Source organism: Rhinoderma darwinii, chromosome 11 (assembly GCF_050947455.1).
Source record: "Rhinoderma darwinii isolate aRhiDar2 chromosome 11, aRhiDar2.hap1, whole genome shotgun sequence".
NCBI classification, from domain to species: Eukaryota; Metazoa; Chordata; class Amphibia; order Anura; family Rhinodermatidae; genus Rhinoderma; species Rhinoderma darwinii.
In genome coordinates this window covers 75,868,500-75,886,599 of record NC_134697.1, presented here as the reverse complement: position 1 = coordinate 75,886,599, position 18,100 = coordinate 75,868,500, and the positions used below count along the sequence as shown (strand labels likewise).

Genomic DNA, 18,100 nt, shown 5'->3' with positions numbered 1-18,100 from the left:
ATTCTGATCCTTTTGTGGTGTGTGAATCACACCGACCAGTTTGGGGATAGCTCCAGCCGATTGGATACTATATACTTTTTTTCTTGTCTACGCCAGGGTTGTACCTGGATTGGTACAACCTGACGAGTTAAGAAACTCAACTACTGACTTCTACTACACAATATATCCTGCTGTGTTTCATCTTTTCTCTTTTAAATTTACTTTGGAGAAATGGCCTGACCACTGGTACCACGACCAAATCAATGTAATACTGAGCTGTTAGTGTACCTGAAATAAAGACTAGAGGGGTCCGGCTAACGTAAATTATGCCACTCCACACCATAATTCCGGGAATAGGACCGGTGTGACGTTCCATTGTAAAGGCCTCTTCATGGCGTTGCCCACGTGATAGCCAGACCAAACTCCGGCTATAATTGCGTCCGAGACAAAAGCAGGATTCATCGCTGAAGAGGATAGACCTTCATTCCAGCCTCCATTGCCGTCTTGCTGTGCAACACATGATAGCCTTTGAAGCGGTGGCGTGTGGTTAATGGAACACCTGTAGCTGGAAATCTGGCTCATAGCCCAATGTCGTGCAAACGCCTTTTGATGGTTTGTGCAGACACTGGTTGCCATCCCAGGCTTGGGATGTGACCTCTAATTTCACTTGCAGCACAGAATGGATCACTACGCGCCATTCTTCCAATCAGATGATCCGGCCGTGCAGAGGTTCACCTCCGCACACCTCTTACTGTCATTCCCATTCGTAGTTGTTCTCCTAACTTCTGGGACATGCAACATTGGACAGTGCTGACATCTCTGCCTAGACGTGTAGCGACCTGCCGGAGTGATAAACCAAGGTCTCTCCGTTCAACGATTCTGTTCCTATCAGTTTGCGACAAGTGACGATAACTGGCACATCGACAACCAGGAGGCATTACACAATCATCCTACACCACTTGTTCCGATTTTTGAGGTTTCATGTGGCTAAAAAAACTTTTGCTTTTAATCTGGCTTTTATGCCCCTCCCACATGCCACAGATTGGAGCTAGGTTCTTGAAAATTTAGCAATTTCAATGTTGAGTGCTGTAGTTAAAAAAAATATGTAAGGTTTCTTACAAACTCTGCTCCATTCTTGAAATTAATCTCAAGATGAAAACCAGAAATAATAATAATAATTTAAAAAAAAGATCTTGGGGTGTAAATCTGAAATGAGAGCAAAGTAATTAATTGAGCTAAAAAACTTGAATAACCATTTACTCTTTTTCTGATGTTCTGTAGAGTTTTGTCAATAAGGTTTATGCAGCGGCCACACTAAATGCAAAGTATTGTCTTTCAACCATAAATAGACTTGGGGTCCTTTTACACCGGCCCATTTTGGCTGTAACAGCGAGCGTCCATCAACAAGACAGCTTGTTGATCTGCACTCGTTTGCTCCTTTCACAAGGAGCTAGTATAGGGATGAACCATTGTTACTACTATCGCTTGTCCCAATACACTTCTATCATGTCGGCATCACATGATAGAGAGTAAGATGTGCTGCCGACAACGGTAACCTTTTCTGCTGCAGAAACGATACGATTGGCCAACGTTTGCTCGTTCATTGGCTGATCGGTGCCCTGTTCGCACAGGGCAATGATCGGGAACGAGCGTTCTGTGAATGCTCGGTATCCCGATAATTGACTTGTGTAAAAGGGCCTTTAGGGTGAAGTCACATGTGCCAGATATTGTTGCAGAAATGTCTGAGATGTAAAATCAGTTCTGTTCATCTGAATGGGGTTGTTTCTGCAGCAGGTGTTTGGATTTCTGTAAGTTCCATTCAGATAAATGAAACTGATTTTCAGTCGCTAATATTTATGCAACAAAAACTACTGCGTGTGACTGCTTTTACCCGGCTAGATTTCCTGGCCGTTACATGACTGCCAATGGATGATGCAGCACGTCGATCGGCGCTGGTTCGCTCCATTTACATGGAGCAGTAATCGGAATGTATTGGGATGAACGATTTTTAATATGATCGTTCGTCTCCGTACATTCGCGTTTTGTTGGCAGCACATCCCCTGTTTACACGGGGAGATGTGCTGCAGACTAGCATCCGTTTTTTGGCCTCATAAAAGAGGCAATCAGCTGATGAACGAGCTTTTGCTCATTTCATCGACTGACCGCTTCCCTGTTTGCACAGGGCAATGATCGGGAACGAGCATTTGCCCAAACATTGACCTGTGTAAAAGGGCCTTTGTCCAATTATGTAGTAATAGTACAAAGAAATGATGATGGCCTTTTATGAATTACTCATCTGACATAAATTAAATCTACTTTTTTATGTAAACTCCAGTATATAGGAAGACGTTGTCAAAGGCTACTTAACCTCCTAGACAATGATGTAATGTCCCGATAGGTACTCCCTAACATAACATTTCTCGGCATGCTGCAGTCCATCATAACTGTGACTATAGGTTGTCATACCGATTGAACAGATATATCTCCTTCCTTTTCAAAAAGGAGATGTTTTGTATATACAGGTTTTTTATTTCGGCTGCTGGTATGTAATAGTTGGCAAGTCCTCTTTCCTCTCCTGCACAGATGTATCTTAACCAGTATATTTCTGCATTTTGAAATGGTATATTCTTATGACACACATGAGCTACACAGCAAAACATTAAAATTGTGTTCGATTAATCAGCTGATTTATAAAATGTTCCATTTTTAATTCAGATTTCTTTTGTTTTTAGGTTTTGAGCTTGGTTTTGCCATGGCAAGTCCCAATGCCTTGGTATTGTGGGAAGCTCAATTTGGTGACTTCCACAACACAGCACAATGTATAATTGACCAGTTTATGAGCTCTGGACAGGCCAAGTGGGTGCGGCACAATGGAATTGTGCTGCTACTACCTCATGGCATGGAAGGAATGGTAAGTGAACCCTGATCTCCCTGATCTGTTGAGGAGAATATAGAGTAGCTGACTGATTTAGGCCTCATTTACACGAACGTAATATACGCGCGTGCGACGCGCGTGGTTTGCACGCATGTCGTACGCACCTATATTAGTCAATGGGGCAGTTTAGACGATGCGTGAATTGCGCTCAGCGCGTGTGCGCAGAAAAAAACTCACGCCATGTTCTATAATCGTGCGTTTTTCGCGCACTCACGCACCCATTGAAGTCAATGGGTGCGTGAAAACCACGCATGCCGCACGGAAGCACTTCCGTGCGAACTGCGTGATTCGCGCAAGAGCTGTCAAACTCCTGAATGTAAACAGAAAAGCACCACGTGCTTTTCTGTTTACAAACATCCAAACGGAGTGTCAAATTCGAGATGAGCGCACCGAACTTCACCGGGTTCGGCCAAACTCGTTTTGACCGAAACCGGTAAAAAATGTTCGGGTACGCGACGTCAGGAGACAGTCACTGTCCACGGTGCTGAAAGCGTTAAACTGGTTCAGCACCATGGACAGTGACTTCCGCTCCGAAAATCCATGAACCTGTAAAAAAAAAAAGACGTTCTGACTTACCGATAACTCCGGTCCGACCTCCCGGGATGACAGTTTAGTCCAAGTGACAGCTGCAGCCAATCACAGGCCAAGCACAGGCTGCAGCCAATCACAGGCTGCAGCGGTCTCATGGACTGCGGCGTCATCCTGGGAGGTGGGGCCGGATGACAAGAGAGGGACGCGTCACCAAGGCAACGGCCGGGAGCCCGGACTGGGGGAAGCAGGAAGTTCTTGGTAAGTATGAAAGTCTTTTTTTATTCACAGGTTGGTGTATATTGTGTTCGGCATTCACTGTCGAGGGTGCTGAAAGAGTTACTGCCGATCAGTTAGCTCTTTCAGCACCTTGGACAGTGACGGGCGTCGACTAGCCTCATCTCTATGATGGCGGCTGCGTGAAAATCACGCAGCCGCGCATCATACACGGATGACACACGGAGCTGCCAAGTGCCTTTTGCGCGCGCAAAACGCAGCGTTTTTTGCGCGCGCAAAACGCACACGCTCGTGTAAATGAGGCCTTACACAGTAAGGAGGTTAATAAATGAGAAGTGCTCCAGGAGGGTAAGCTAATGAATAATAGATGAACATGAAGTTGCTTTTTACATCTGTATGGAGTTTATCCGCATGTTTGCATGGGTACTGTTTATTGGCTTCATGTGAAATTATCCCGTGTGTTGGAGAAAAGGAATTTAGATTGTAAACCAGATTGGGGACAAGGACTGATACAAGTGATTACAATATCTGTACAACGAGCAGAATGTGTTGGCGCAATATAAGCAACATCAATTAATTAGTTATTTTTTTGTATGAGGTTCAGATTCAACTTTTTCACAACAATAAGACAGATATGGAATAAAAGACCGGAATAAGGAAAAAAAATTGGAGGGCAGAGTCACCGACTAAAATAAGCAACAGGAACTGACGACACTGTAAAACAATTAGTGAGGTCTGTTACTTGAGGATTAATATGTTTATTGCACCCAAGAATGATGGGCTCAAGAATGATTGTGGCCATATTACATTACATATATTACATTATTTTTTGAATGGGTGTCACTCGTGTAGTACTACATTTGCCCTGCAGGAGTGTGTGACTTCCTGCAGTTTTTCTCTACGATCTCAGCGGATCGGGAGTTTCAGCGGCCTGACTGGTCTACATTTAGAAGAGTTTGTTCTTCTGCAGAGGAATTTAACTTTTTTTTTTTTAACACACACACTGTTATATGACTGGTCAAAAATGTTAACCCTTCATAGACACATGGATAATAAATCTAAACAGCTGTAAGTGTGTGTTAGATTTCCTTTACTCAACCATTTCATATATTATCCTTCATATTCTTTTCTAGCTTCTCCATACGTAGAAGTCAGTTGAGTACATATTATCCATCCTAAAGTTATTCTCCAATGTATTAACCAGTCCAGTGAATTTCCATGGTATAGAAATCGAGTCTCCCTTTTTAATGATAACCTTGGCTACCCTTTCCAGCTGGTAGTTAATATTTCTTGAGGGACATTTCCTATTGCACCAGAATAAATTGCTTCCTAGAAGCCTTTAATGCTACTTCTTTTCCCTAGCTATCAGTAATGTGATTCTCAGACAAGCATTTCTAAACTCTTCTTCATAATGCTATTACCAGGGGCCGGAGCATTCTTCAGCCAGACCTGAAAGGTTCCTGCAGATGAGCAATGATGACTGTGATGCTTATCCTGTAAGTTGATGCGTCCAACACTATGCTGCGTTCCATCGTGACCTTATTTTCTCATTGTACCTGCTCAAAGATCCATTATGTTTTGGACTTCATTATTTATCTTTCTGGTTATTTCATATTAAAAAATATGGTTATGACTCCTATATATGTAGCTCCTATTCGTTCTATATGGAGTTAACCCGTCTAATGCAAACATGATATTCTGCTGTTTTCTTGCCAGTCTTTTGCACTAATTGATTTCCCCAAATCATTTCACATAAAGTCTGCAATTATTGTTACTTCGTTATGTATTTATTTATTTGCTATTGGTTTATTTAGGAATTTACACAGGATTATGAAGTTACCCAACTGTATGACTGCAATTGGATTGTGGTGAACTGCTCAACACCCGCCAGCTACTTTCATGTCCTCAGAAGACAAATTTTGCTGCCCTTTCGCAAGCCGGTAACTCAAATTGCTTGATCATGAAAGTCATGAGATTAATTGGTGGTTTCCCAAATAACCAATATTATAAATTTTACTTTCAGCTCATTATTTTTACACCAAAGTCTTTGTTGAGGCACCCAGATGCAAAATCAAGCTTTGAAGAAATGAAAACCGGTTAGTAAAAATTGTTTCGTTTTCTAAAATGTAGATCAAGAGAGAGAAATAAACCTTACATGTAGTGCCCATTTTCCACAGACCTCCACCTTTGAACACAATTATTGTTAGGTTAGAATAAGTCAAACATCCAAGAGGAAAAAATAAATAATATCTTATGACAAAGCTCTGTACAGGCAGCTTACAGGTTGAGGCTATAAATTAAAAAAGTTCTCATTAAGTCTTACCCTTTCGATATTCCCTATTAGAGCCGTCTGCAGTGCCGTCTTGGATTCAAAATTGCCAGAACCTCGACAGATCCTACATTTGAGCGGGTATAGCGGGCATTGCTCCACTATAAACGGAAACAATGAATCTAGTATGAACAGAGTCTTAGAGATTTATTTTAATTTTAGAGATTTTACCCCTCTGCCAGGTGTCCTGGCACTTGGTATCCCCACCTTTTCCCCACCTTCTTATCCCACCTCTACTGTCATTTTCTCTACTCTTCCCCATGACAGACGCTCTTTGTTAATCTTGTTGGAAAGCCCTTTTTAAAAGGGTTGGCCACTTCATCTTTATTTTCCAAAGTGTGTTGGAAAGCGCACATAGACATTTACTAATAGAAAAAGTGCCCCTCTTTTTAGTCCAAAGGAAATAGTAAAGTAAATGGTGCATAAAAATACAAAGGCCCACATTCAGCCAACTTCTAAAGTAGATATGGCATATACTGGTAAATGAGAAACTAGGGCAGCAGACAAAGTTTGGTTATTATGTTTCTCTTACAGAGATATTTGCCATTTTCTGTTCAGTTACGGCAGCCATTTATGCAGAAGTGTAAGGCTAAGATCAGACTTGTGTTGTATGAGTCTCCTTTCACAGTAACGTTAACCCCTTCGGGACGAAGCCATTTTTTGATTTTTCATTTCCGTTTTTCACTTTCCGCATTCCAAGAGCCATAACTTTTAGATTTTTCCGTCAATAGAGCAGTGTGAGGGCTTATTTTTTTGCGGGAGGAGATGTAGTTTCTTTTGGTACCATTTATAGTTCCATATAATGTACTGGGTAACTAAAAAAAAATTCTTTGCGGGCTGAAAATTGAAAAAATTGATTCCTCAAATGTTTTTTGGGTTTCGTTTTTACGGCTTTAAAAACGACAATGTATCTTTATTCTGTCGCTCAATACGATTACGGTTATACCAAATTTATATAGTTTTTAAAAATTCTACTATTTTTATCGATAATAAACTTTGTGTTAAAAAAAAAATGTCTTGTGTCACCACATTCTGAGAGCCATAACTTTTTTAATTTTTTCACTGATTGAGCGGTGTGAGGGCTTATTTTTTGCGGGACGAGTTGGTTTTTATCGGTACCATTTTTTGTTACACAGAACTTTTTGATCACTTTTTATAAAAAAAATGTTTTAAAGCGGAGTTGCCCAAAAAAACAGCGATTTTTTTTTTTGACGTTTTACATTTTATTTTTTACGGCGTTCACCGTGCGCGTTAAATAACGCTATATTGTAATAGTTCCAACTTTAACGGATGCAACGATACCAATTTTGTTAACTTTTTACATTACCTTAGGGGGAAAAGGGGTGTTTTTTTTGAATTTGTAATTTTTTTTTCACTACTAAAAACTTTTTTTCATATTTTTTCACACACTTTATTAGCCCCCCTAGGGGACTTGAACCAGTGATGAATTTTAGATCACTGGCACAATATACTGCGATACTAACGTATTGCAGTATATCGTCATTTTCACAGGCATCTGTTAAGCCCTGCCACAGGCAGGGCTTAGCAGAGGCAGAGTGAACGCAGCACTGACTCTTATGCTCATTAGCATACGGTGTGGGAACACTAAAATAATGAATACTAAGTTACTGAGAAGATAATTATAGTTTATATAGAAATGATTTTTCATGCGCTTCCACCAGGTATTGCTGGGTTAATAGATGAAATTCTGGTGACTGGTTCCCTTTAAGATGCTTTCCGTTTGCCTCCGTTCGCCAGACTGCACTTTTGCTTCCGTCAAAAAAACTTAAACCTGGTGAACGGAGGCAAACGGAAAGCATCTGAAACAAAAGAATTAGTATTGAAATCAATGGTAATTCTAACAGAAGCGATGCTTTCCATTTGGACTCTCATTTATCTCTTCCTCTGACGGAAGAGGTAAACGGAGCTTAATGGTTGTGTGAATTTAGCCTAATAAGAAACTGAAAAAAAAATTGCCCTTGCAACGGGCGCTCTGGTGTGAATAGTTCACTAATTCCACGGAATCATGGATAGGAATTAAAAGGATTTGAGAACATACTAAAAAGCAATAAAAACTGCTGCTGCAAAGCGTTTCAACCTCGTACAGAGGTCTTCGTCAGGCATATATGATATGCCTGACGGAGACCACAGTACGAGGTTGAAACGCGTTGCAGCAGCAGTTTTTATTGCTTTTTAGTATGTTCTCAAATAAATCCTTTCAATATCTCAGTAAGTAGAACTAAGATAAAAAGCAAACTTCAAATCCTCTGTCAGAATAAAGATCGCGTCTGTGGACAGGGAAATATAGCGGTAAGATTCATTTGTACAAGTGTATTGTAGTTGGCCCTTTCTTGATGTACATCCGTATACAGTAGTGGACAGAGAATGGGGAGTATATGGACCACTGGGAGTAGCATGTTGGCTTGACTGTCTATATTGTAAAGACATTATACTGTTTTATATTAGAATGTGATCCTTTTTTACTTGGTTTTCCAAGGTGACTATTTTTATGCTTATTCTAAAACATTAACCCTTCGTTTCATTATGTAATGTCCAGGCACGTTTTTTCGCCGTGTGATTCCTGAAAGTGGAACAGCTTGTCAGAATCCTCAGAATGTGAGACGGGTCATTTTCTGCACTGGGAAGGTTTATTATGAGCTTGTCAAGGAAAGACATCAAAAACAGTTGGAAAGCCAAGTAGCAATCACGAGGCTGGAGCAGGTAACATATTTCTCAGCCTTAATCTGTTTGGCACAGAATATTTTGACAGCAAGATTTGTTACAAAATGAATTATCAGGCTGCATGTGACAACAAAATGGGATATTTTTCCTGTCGTGCGAATACAATTATGTACAGGAAGTATTGACCCCGATCAGTTACAAAGTAGGAATACTTAAATCAGTCATTTTAATATAATTATTTTTTTTCGACGAATAGCCTTAGTATATGACCCAAAAAATAAAGAGAGACATGGCATAGGGAAGTAGCTGCCCGGGTAACATGCCCACTGACGTCATAGGCGCCTTTCACTAGTGGATATTAACATCTTGAAAGTTGTTTTTGTCCTATTGAAATTATCAAGAGAAGATCCATAACCGCGCCGAGTGCCGTGTTTTTTTGTCATATACATTGGGTGGTGGTAGTACTTTTTCTTACATGGCAGTGAAGGGGAGGAGATGGATCCTAGCTCAGGAGGAAGGTCTATGAAGGAACATAGAAGTGTGACATTTCTTCCTCCTGGGTATTATAAATGAAATCATGGATGCAAACTGTATCACTGTGCAAATATATAATGTGTAATTACTCTTAAATGCACAATAAACAAAATCACTGCAAAGAAAACTGCTGAGAAACTCCGAAGCACAAATGTGAATCCATTTGCTTTTACTTTTTGCTTTTAATTATTTTACTACTTTTACAAAGAAAAAACTATTCGTTAAAATTTTTTAAATATTTTTCATCGTATGAGCGGTGTGAGGGCTTATTTTTTTGCGGGATGGGCTGTATTTTTTCTTAGCACCATTTTTTGGTACATACGATTTTTTTTATCACTTTTTTTTTTTTATTCTTTTTTAGCGCTATGGTGACCAAAAACAAAGATTCTGGGGTTTGACATTTTTGTTTTTACACCGTTCACCGTGTATGTCAAATAATGCTATATTGTAATAGTTCGGACTACTACTGGACGCAGCGATACCAATTTTATTTTTTACATTGTGCTTGGGTAAAAATGGGAAAAGGTTTTTTTTATCTTTTAATATTTTTTTACAAATTTATCAAACTTTTTTTTACACTTTTTATTAGTTCCCCTAGGGGAATTGAACCAGCCAATCATTGGATTTCTGGTACAAAACACTACAATACATGGATGAGTTACGGAAACAGCATAACTCACTGAGCTACGCTGTTTCCGTAACTCCCATAGTAGTGAATGTCAGTTATAGAAGCAGCGTAGCATGCAACGCTGTTTCCATAACTACTATACCGTTCTACAGAAGTCACGTACACCGTGTAGCTCAGCGAGTTACGCTGTTTTCATAACTCGACCCTGTACGCTGTTTTTGTAGCTACCGAGTTTCAGAAACCGCAGAGCTCGCGGAGCTACACTGTTTCCGTAAATCCTATTCACTTCTCTGGCAGCGAACACTCGGCTGTTTCCGTAACTCCCGACCACCTAACCAGGAAGTGACCGGGAGACAGCGGAGCCGAGTAAGCTAGAACAGAGTTTAGGGGGCCCCGTTCTAGAGATAGGTGCGGGTCCCAGAGGTGGGACCCGATCTATCTAACATTTATGACATCTCCTGCGGAGATGTCATAAATGCCATTCATGGGAAGACACTTCTAAAAGCTGCGGTCGCTATTGACTAGTTAAACGGCCAGGAACCGTGCCATCGCTGTTTGAGCAACGTGTCAGCTGTAAAACACAGTTGACACCTGCAGTGTCTGGAGCGGGCTCAGTGCGTGAGCCCGCTCCGCTCCAAACATCAATGCGTGAGCCCGCTCCGTTCCATGATGTGCCGGGAAGGGGTTAAGTAAGAAGCAGTCAGGGGGCCTGGCGCTGCCGGGTCCCTTGACTGCCGACTATAAGACGCAGGGACTTTTTAGCAAGATTTGTTCTTACTAAAAACTGCGTCTTATAGTCCGAAAAATATGGGATATAGATAGATAGTTATAGATAGATAAAGAGATAGATATATCTAATGTGACTTATGATTAGTCCGTATACATTGGTTTTATCATTACGTTAAGCGAATTCTCAACTTTTATGTTTATGGAATAGCCACAGGATACGCCAAAAAATGTCTGATAGATGCGGGTCCCATCACCTATATCAAGAATGAGGGTCGCTCGACCCCCGCTTCGCCTGGTGCGGCGGGCGCAAGCCGATTCCTGGTGGAAACTAGTGGATGCGCGTTGCTCTCGCCATTCTGTTTAATGGGAGTTACGAAAACAGCCGAGCAATTGCAGCTCGGCTGTTACCGTAACTCCCATACTATGGAATGGAGAGATCCGTGTGCATGCGCAGCCCCCTCTCCACTAGTCCCCGCCTGGAATCCGCAGCTTGGAGACCTGGCAGAGCTGGGACTTGTATTGATTAGACATTTATAGCATATCCTGGGAATATATTTTAACTGTATTAAAAAACATAGTTGACTACTTTTACCATTCACTACAAGTTTTTCGTGGCGTTTTTTGCTAGCAGTGTATTTTACTACCTGCGGTTTTTTTTAGTGGGCGTTTTTCACATTGCTAATCATGTGATTCAAAGATCATATAATGCAACACACATTGATACTTTTTTGAAGAGGCAAAAGAAATGGAGGCCTACAGGAGAAAAAAATAAAAAAACACTGTGTGTGAAGTCACCTTTACTGTAATTATGTATTTTCCCAATTTAATAGCTTTTTTTTCGTTTATCCCTTTTACATTGCAGATAGCTCCCTTTCCATTTGACATGGTGAAAGAAGAAGTTGAGAAGTATGACCAGGCAGAACTGGTGTGGTGCCAGGAGGAGCACAAGAATATGGGTTATTATGATTACATCCAACCCCGTTTCCTCACCATTTTGAATCACACTAGACCAATCTGGTAAATACATAAAGAGGCATTCGAAATGAAATTCTCAGAGATTTTTTGGTTTGCATATCTATCTATCTATCTATCTATCTATCTATCTATCTATCTATCTATCTATCTATCTATCTATCTATCTATCTCATATCGACTTATCTATACAATATTACATTGAGGGAAAATTATAGGAAAACTAACTGTATGAGGCAGAGGAGGATTACAGAATCCTGTCTACTACTAGAATATTGGTTTTGTTATAAGAGCATATAAATGAACTGTAATATGTAAAAACTGTAGTATGTGTATGCAATGATAATCTTTGGATAGTATCCGTTCTGCCATCGCTAGAGTGCTGACCATTAAAGAGCTTGTATGGGATAAGTAAAATATAGCCACTTTTATTTTATTAAAGATGACCGGTCATATCCCCAGAAATGTTAATCTGCTGCCATGCCTTTTATATCGGACTTCTACCTGATTCCAGCACGGTTTATTTTATCTTTGTCCGTGCCCCGTTCCCCTGAAATAAGGCAGTTCATCTCAGATGCCTGATATGCTCATTTATTAATAAATTGACAACTTGACAAGTCCCCACCGTCCAGTTGCCAACGAGGCATGTACCTAAGTCACTCTTACAGAGCCACTTAGGTTGACGCCCCGTCGGCCGTCTGAGATGAACTGGCTTATTTCAGGGGAACGGAAGAGGATTGTGGGGTAATGGGGCACTGACAAAGATAAAATAAACTGTGCTGGAATCGGGGACAAGCCAGCTGTAAATGCATGAAGCCAGATTAACTTTTCTGGGGACATGACAGGTCCTCTTTAAAGAGATGATTTCAATAGTAGAATATATTTTCAGACTATGATTTTAATGTCCTCTCTTTTTCCAGGTATGTTGGTCGTGACCCAGCCGCTGCTCCAGCCACAGGCAATAAAAACACCCATCATGTTGAACTAAGAAGATTTTTGGATAGTGCTTTTAATCTTCAGTGTTTTGAAGGGAAGACCTTTTAATACTTTAAAACCTGAAAATAAGGACTACTCAATATATTATATAGTATTCTAGTAAATTAGTTTGTGAATACCACTAAAGAAATTGAAACCGGTCACTTGTTTTGGAGCCACTAAACCACCAGCACGTCATTATACAGCCAGGGTTTAGTGTTCCAAAAATGGGGGAGGAGTACAGTGGCATTGGGCATATGCGCATGCTCACATGAAGCGAGGACCGCACACTACTTGTTTCACTGCGCATGCGCGGTGTAATGTCCCCGGATGCAGGTACGCAATTGGCATGCGCACAATCCTCCTGGACTTCCCGCCAGACTCCTCTTGCGAACTTGTAAGTCCTTTTACTATTGCCGAAACGTCTGGTATTGATGTCGGCAGGTTTGGCATGTTCGACCCCAGCTGCATAATCACACGCTGGTGGTTTAGTGGCTCCAAAACAAGTGACCGGTTCACTTTAAAGGCTATGTACACCTTGGAAATAGAAATTTTTATTAAAAAATAAAAACTATCAGTGATTGGTGCAACTTTAAAAATACTTTTCATTAAATATTATTTTTACTCTTTGAGATCCAACTGCTTTGTATTCTTTATACAGAGCAGCTGTATCGTGTGCTAAGACCTGAAGTTATGAACTTAGATGTGATCGATAGCAGCTCGATCTTGCGTGTCTCACCCGCTGTCATTGAACCAGTCAGTCCCGCGGACCCGAGAGATACAGGTTTCGGCGTAAGATACAGCTGCTCTGTATAAAGGATACAAAGCAGCTGTATCTCAAAAAAGTATACATTATTTTTAATAAAAAGTACTTTGAAAGTTGCACAAAACATACTGATAGACACTTGTATTAAAAAAAAGAAAGAAAAAATAATTTCAAGGCAGTTTTTTTGTGTTCCAATAGGTTCTGAATTTTATATACAGTTAATTTGTGTTACTGATAACCCATTTAGTTTGAAAAATGTTGTTTATTTCTTAGAATATTAAATCACACTTTAATTCTTTAGTTCAAACTTAACTCCAAATCCTTCTTTTAGTTAGAAGACAAGGCTCGTGTTCATTTTTTATTTTTTTTCAGGAACTTGGTCCTTCTCCATTTCCTTGGTGTAAAAATGACCGAATCACTGAAAATAGGGTACCTGTTTTATTTGAAAAACATTAGCCCCTTAAGAAATAAATATTATTCTAAATACATGTAATTATAATTTTTTTTTCTATTTAAAACCTCTGTATAAGGCCCTATGCACACGACCGTAGTCTTCATCCGTAACTATGGAATCAGTAATTACAGATGAAATTGCAGACCCATTCATTTCTATGGAGCATGGACACTTCTCCGTATATTTAACGATGTATGTCCGGGCCATAGAAATGTTCTGCAAAATATAGAACATGTCCTATTCTTATCTGCAATTGCGGCACTGACTCGCCCATACAGGTCTACGGATGGCCACGGATGTGCATCCGTACAGTAAAAACCATTGCGGTTGTGTGCATTAGGCCTAGGACATGCATTCAGTATGCAAATGCACCGCGGTCTACTGCATTAATATAGCAGTTATAAGGTCGATAAGCATTAATACGATAGCTATTGATTGATAACTGCTGTATTAATATAGTAGATAGCGCTCTTTTAGACATAAGTGAGGACTTGCGTTTTGAGGGTATATGCCACTGCTGTGGGGAGTTGTGGGAAGACATTGGGGTTTCGCTGATCACTAAATCAGAAGATTAGGACCCAAGTCCTGTACAAAGCCGGGTCATTTGCATACTGATCGCACGTCTTATACAGGGATCTTTTTGTATTATTTTTTTTTTTAATGACTAGTTACAAAAATATTTTTCTTAAAAGGCTGATTTTTTTCATTTCCGGTCATAAGTACTCTAGATTATCTACATAATCTATTGGTCCATAGAATAGGCAAAGCAAAATTAGGATAACTATGATCCGTATATGTGCACTGAACACTTACTCTCTTTAAACCTTTTTCTGGTTAGCCAATAAGGGTATCATACCTATAATACTTTAGTCTTTTTTGCATAAACCTTATGATCGTGGTGATCTACTGGATGCGGGGTGGCTGGTGGATGTTGAAAGCTGGTTTACTAAATCCAGTCAGCTCCCTGAGCAGCTTGATGACCATAGTTATGTACGTTGTAGTGGACATTGTAGATAAATTGTAGGCTTCTTTTGGCAAATTGTATACTTGGTAATTTTTTTGCAAATGTAGAACCCTTGTATTAGATGTTTTTCAGTTGTTAATAAATACAGATCTATTTCCCAGTGTTGTTTTCGAGACTGACTTATTTTTTTAATAGTTTTGCCTTGAGTTGTGAAATTATACTGCTAAAGGGAATTCCCTCTGCCCCTTTTGTGTTCTTGTTTTTTAACCCCTTAAGGACATGGACTAGTTACATTCAGTATTTTATTGTGAAAAACACCAAAATGTAGCGAAAAATTGCAAAAATTATTATTTTTCTCAATTTAAATGTATCTGCATGTAAGGCTCTATTCACATGACAGGGTCCACGTGTCGGCCGATAAAAACGGACATTTTGGTCCATTTTTCTTTGCCGTTTTGCATCCGTTCCTTTTCTGTACTGGGCCGTGTTTCCGTTTTAACAGCCGATTTTGACCCGTTTTGCATCTGTCCGTTCTAAAAACAGATGAATTTCATTAGTCAATTTTTTGCCACACATTTCCCTCTGTAGATAATGCCCCACACTGTGCTCTGTAGGTGGTGCCACACAGCCCCCCTTGTAGGTGGTGCCACACAGCCCCCCTTGTAGGTGGTGCCACACAGCCCCCCTTGTAGGTAATGCCACACAACCCCCCTTGTAGGTAATGCCACACAGCCCCCCTGTAGGTAGTTCTACACAGCAGCCTTTTACATAGCACCCCCCCCCCCCCCATAGATGGCAGGATTGGGGATTCCGCTCCTACAGGGAGCAAAAATATACCCTCCTCCTCGTCCTCACATGCACTTAACACCGTGAGGAGAAAGAAGAGTGCGAACAGGCGGCGGAAAGATCTTCTGTGGGAGCCGTGCGGCCCGAGAGAACGTCCGAAAATAGGGCATGCACCATCTTTTGACGGCCTGCTTTACCGTGCCGTCAAAAACTTGGCCGAGTGAATAGCCCCATTTGGGGTCTTTAGTTCCTACTGTGGCCGTGTGACAGCCGTCAGACGGCCGGGAATCCCTGTCGTGTGAATAGGGCCTAAGACAGATAGTTAAAACACACAAAATAAATTCTATTTAACATTTCCCATATGTCTACTTTAGATTGGCATAGTTTTTTTGAACATCCTTTTACTTTGAGGACATTACAAGGCTTAGAACTTTAGCAGAAATTTCTAACATTTAAGAAAATTTCAAAAGGCTATTTTTACAGGGGCCAGTTCAGTTGTGAAGTGGCTTTGAGGGGCCCATACAATGCAAACCCCCATAAAATCGCCCCATTTTAAAAACTGAACCCCTCAAAAGTATTCAAAACCGCATTTAAAAAGTTTATTAACCCTTTATGCATTTTACAAGAATTACTGCAAATTACATTTTTTTTGCAGAAATTCATTTTTAATCCTTTTTTTTCTGTAACACAGAAGGTTTTACCAGAGAAACGCAACTCAATATTTATTCCTCAGATTCTGCAGTTTTTAGAAATATCCCACATGTGGCCCTAGTGTGCCAATTCACTGAAACACAGATCTCTGAAGCAAAGGAGCACATAGAGCATTTTGGGGCCTTATTTTTATTCGAATATATTTTAGGGACCATGTACAGTTTGAAGTGGGGCCAAAACAGTGGAAACGCCCACAAACAGACACCATTTACCAAGGGGTATAGTGAGCATTTTGACCCCACATTTTTTTTGCTAAATTTTGTGGAGTGATGCCATGAAAATGAAAATCTAATTTTTTTCCAATAAAACGTAGAAATGTTACATTTTTACAAGACAAAGGAGAAAAAGCACCAACATTTGAAAAGCAATTAATCCCGATTACGGTAATATCCCATATGTGGTAATAAATGGCTGTTTGGACACGCGGCAGGTCTCAGAGGGGAAGGAGAACCATTTGGCTTTTTGAGCTCAAGTTTTGCTGGAATGCTTTGCGGCGCCATGTCACATTTACAAAGCCCTTGCGGGACCAAATCAATGGAAACCCGCAAAATTTACCCCGTTTGGGAAACTATACCACTGAAGGAATTTATCGAAGGGTATTGTGAGCATTTTGACCCCACAGGTTTTTTTTGCTGAATTTAGTGGAATTAGGCCATGGAACTGTTAAGCTACATTTTTTTCTGATAAAATTTGGACATTTTTCAATTTTTACAAGGAAAAGGAGGAAAAGCACCCCGACATTTGTACAGCAATTTCTCCAGAGTACAGAAACACCCCACATGTGGTCATAAACTGCTGTTTGGACACACGGCAGGGCTCGGAAAGGCAGCACTATATGGCATGCAGATTTTGCTGTATTGGTTTATCTCTTTTTTTTTTTTTTTGGCAGTAAAGGACATGGGACTCCAGTTCTCAACCCAAACAATGGTAACCCCCAACAATCAAACATTTATGGCACATTGTCGCTATAAGTCTTACATGTTTGCGGTGGGGAAAAGCCCTTAAGGCATCTAAGAATCTAAGGTTTTCGAAAAAAATAAATAAAAAAAAAATAAAAAATGAAGATTTCAAAATGGAGGCTAAATTGTAATACAATTTGACTATAATATTAACAACCGAATTAGGTGTAGTCAAAGCCTCCGTAATCTAATGATTTAATGGAAAGTATGCATTTGTGCATCAGAAAAATAATATTGGCAATTAATGGTGACTGATCTGTCTGACATCATCACTATGGCTGTTTTGAATTTGAAGTTCTTACGTTTTGAAGAAGGCTATTACCCGTTGCCTCAAATTGGATTATTTGTCTTAATGTTGAGATAGAAATGTATGATGGGTCTAATGTACTGGTGCACAGCAGTAATTAGTTGAATTGTTTTGTTTTTCTCTTTCTAATTACATCTACGTATTAACAAAAAGTCTCCAACAATGATGCACAGCTTTATACTGTATGTTCGGGTAACATAATTATGCTTTATTTAAGCTGATCTTGCCTTCCCTAGCCTCTTAACTTGTGGTGGCCCAAGACCATCAATACTAATACACTCCTAAAATTATTTTTATTCTGATATATTTTTACATTTGCCCCACTTTATTGGTTCAGATCTACAAACTAATTTTGATAAAAGACAACCTGGCTAAAAACAAAATACAGCTCCGAAATGTCTTTATGAAAAGAATAAGGTCATCCAACACCTAAATTGCCCCCCCCCCCCCTCAACATATACCCCGGTTGGGCCACCTTAGAAGCAATAGTTACAACAAAAAGCTTCTGGAAATCAGTCTCTCAAATCGCTTCTCTGCAGAATTGCTGTAGTTTAGCCACAATTGGAGGATTTCCAATTGCAGGCTGCAGGATCGCAATGGGGTTTAAGTCCAGAGTTTTGAAAAG

General features: G+C 40.1%; 2 protein-coding genes across 6 annotated transcripts in view; one reads left to right on the top strand and one right to left on the bottom strand.

Moving 5' to 3' along the window:
* Positions 1-14,872, top strand: part of OGDHL (oxoglutarate dehydrogenase L) — a 118,672-nt gene extending 103,800 nt beyond the window's left edge. For all 4 annotated transcript variants that reach the window (XM_075841749.1, XM_075841752.1, XM_075841750.1 and 1 more), the window contains 7 exons: positions 2,712-2,890; positions 5,104-5,175; positions 5,494-5,619; positions 5,703-5,775; positions 8,566-8,729; positions 11,444-11,598; positions 12,474-14,872. In XM_075841749.1, coding sequence (XP_075697864.1) covers positions 2,712-2,890; positions 5,104-5,175; positions 5,494-5,619; positions 5,703-5,775; positions 8,566-8,729; positions 11,444-11,598; positions 12,474-12,597 — 893 coding nt within the window. In that variant the 3' untranslated portion in view covers positions 12,598-14,872. The remainder of the gene's footprint in view (positions 1-2,711; positions 2,891-5,103; positions 5,176-5,493; positions 5,620-5,702; positions 5,776-8,565; positions 8,730-11,443; positions 11,599-12,473) is intronic.
* C11H10orf53 (chromosome 11 C10orf53 homolog) overlaps positions 5,780-18,100 on the bottom strand; it is a 52,545-nt gene continuing 40,224 nt past the window's right edge. Inside the window, exons 3-4 of one of the 2 annotated variants that reach the window (XM_075841753.1) lie at positions 6,003-6,109; positions 5,780-5,864 (exon numbers count right to left, since the gene is read on the bottom strand). In XM_075841753.1, coding sequence (XP_075697868.1) covers positions 5,811-5,864; positions 6,003-6,109 — 161 coding nt within the window. In that variant the 3' untranslated portion in view covers positions 5,780-5,810. Of the gene's footprint in view, positions 5,865-5,924; positions 6,110-18,100 lie in introns of those variants that run through there. The other variant, XM_075841754.1, reaches the window with a different exon arrangement.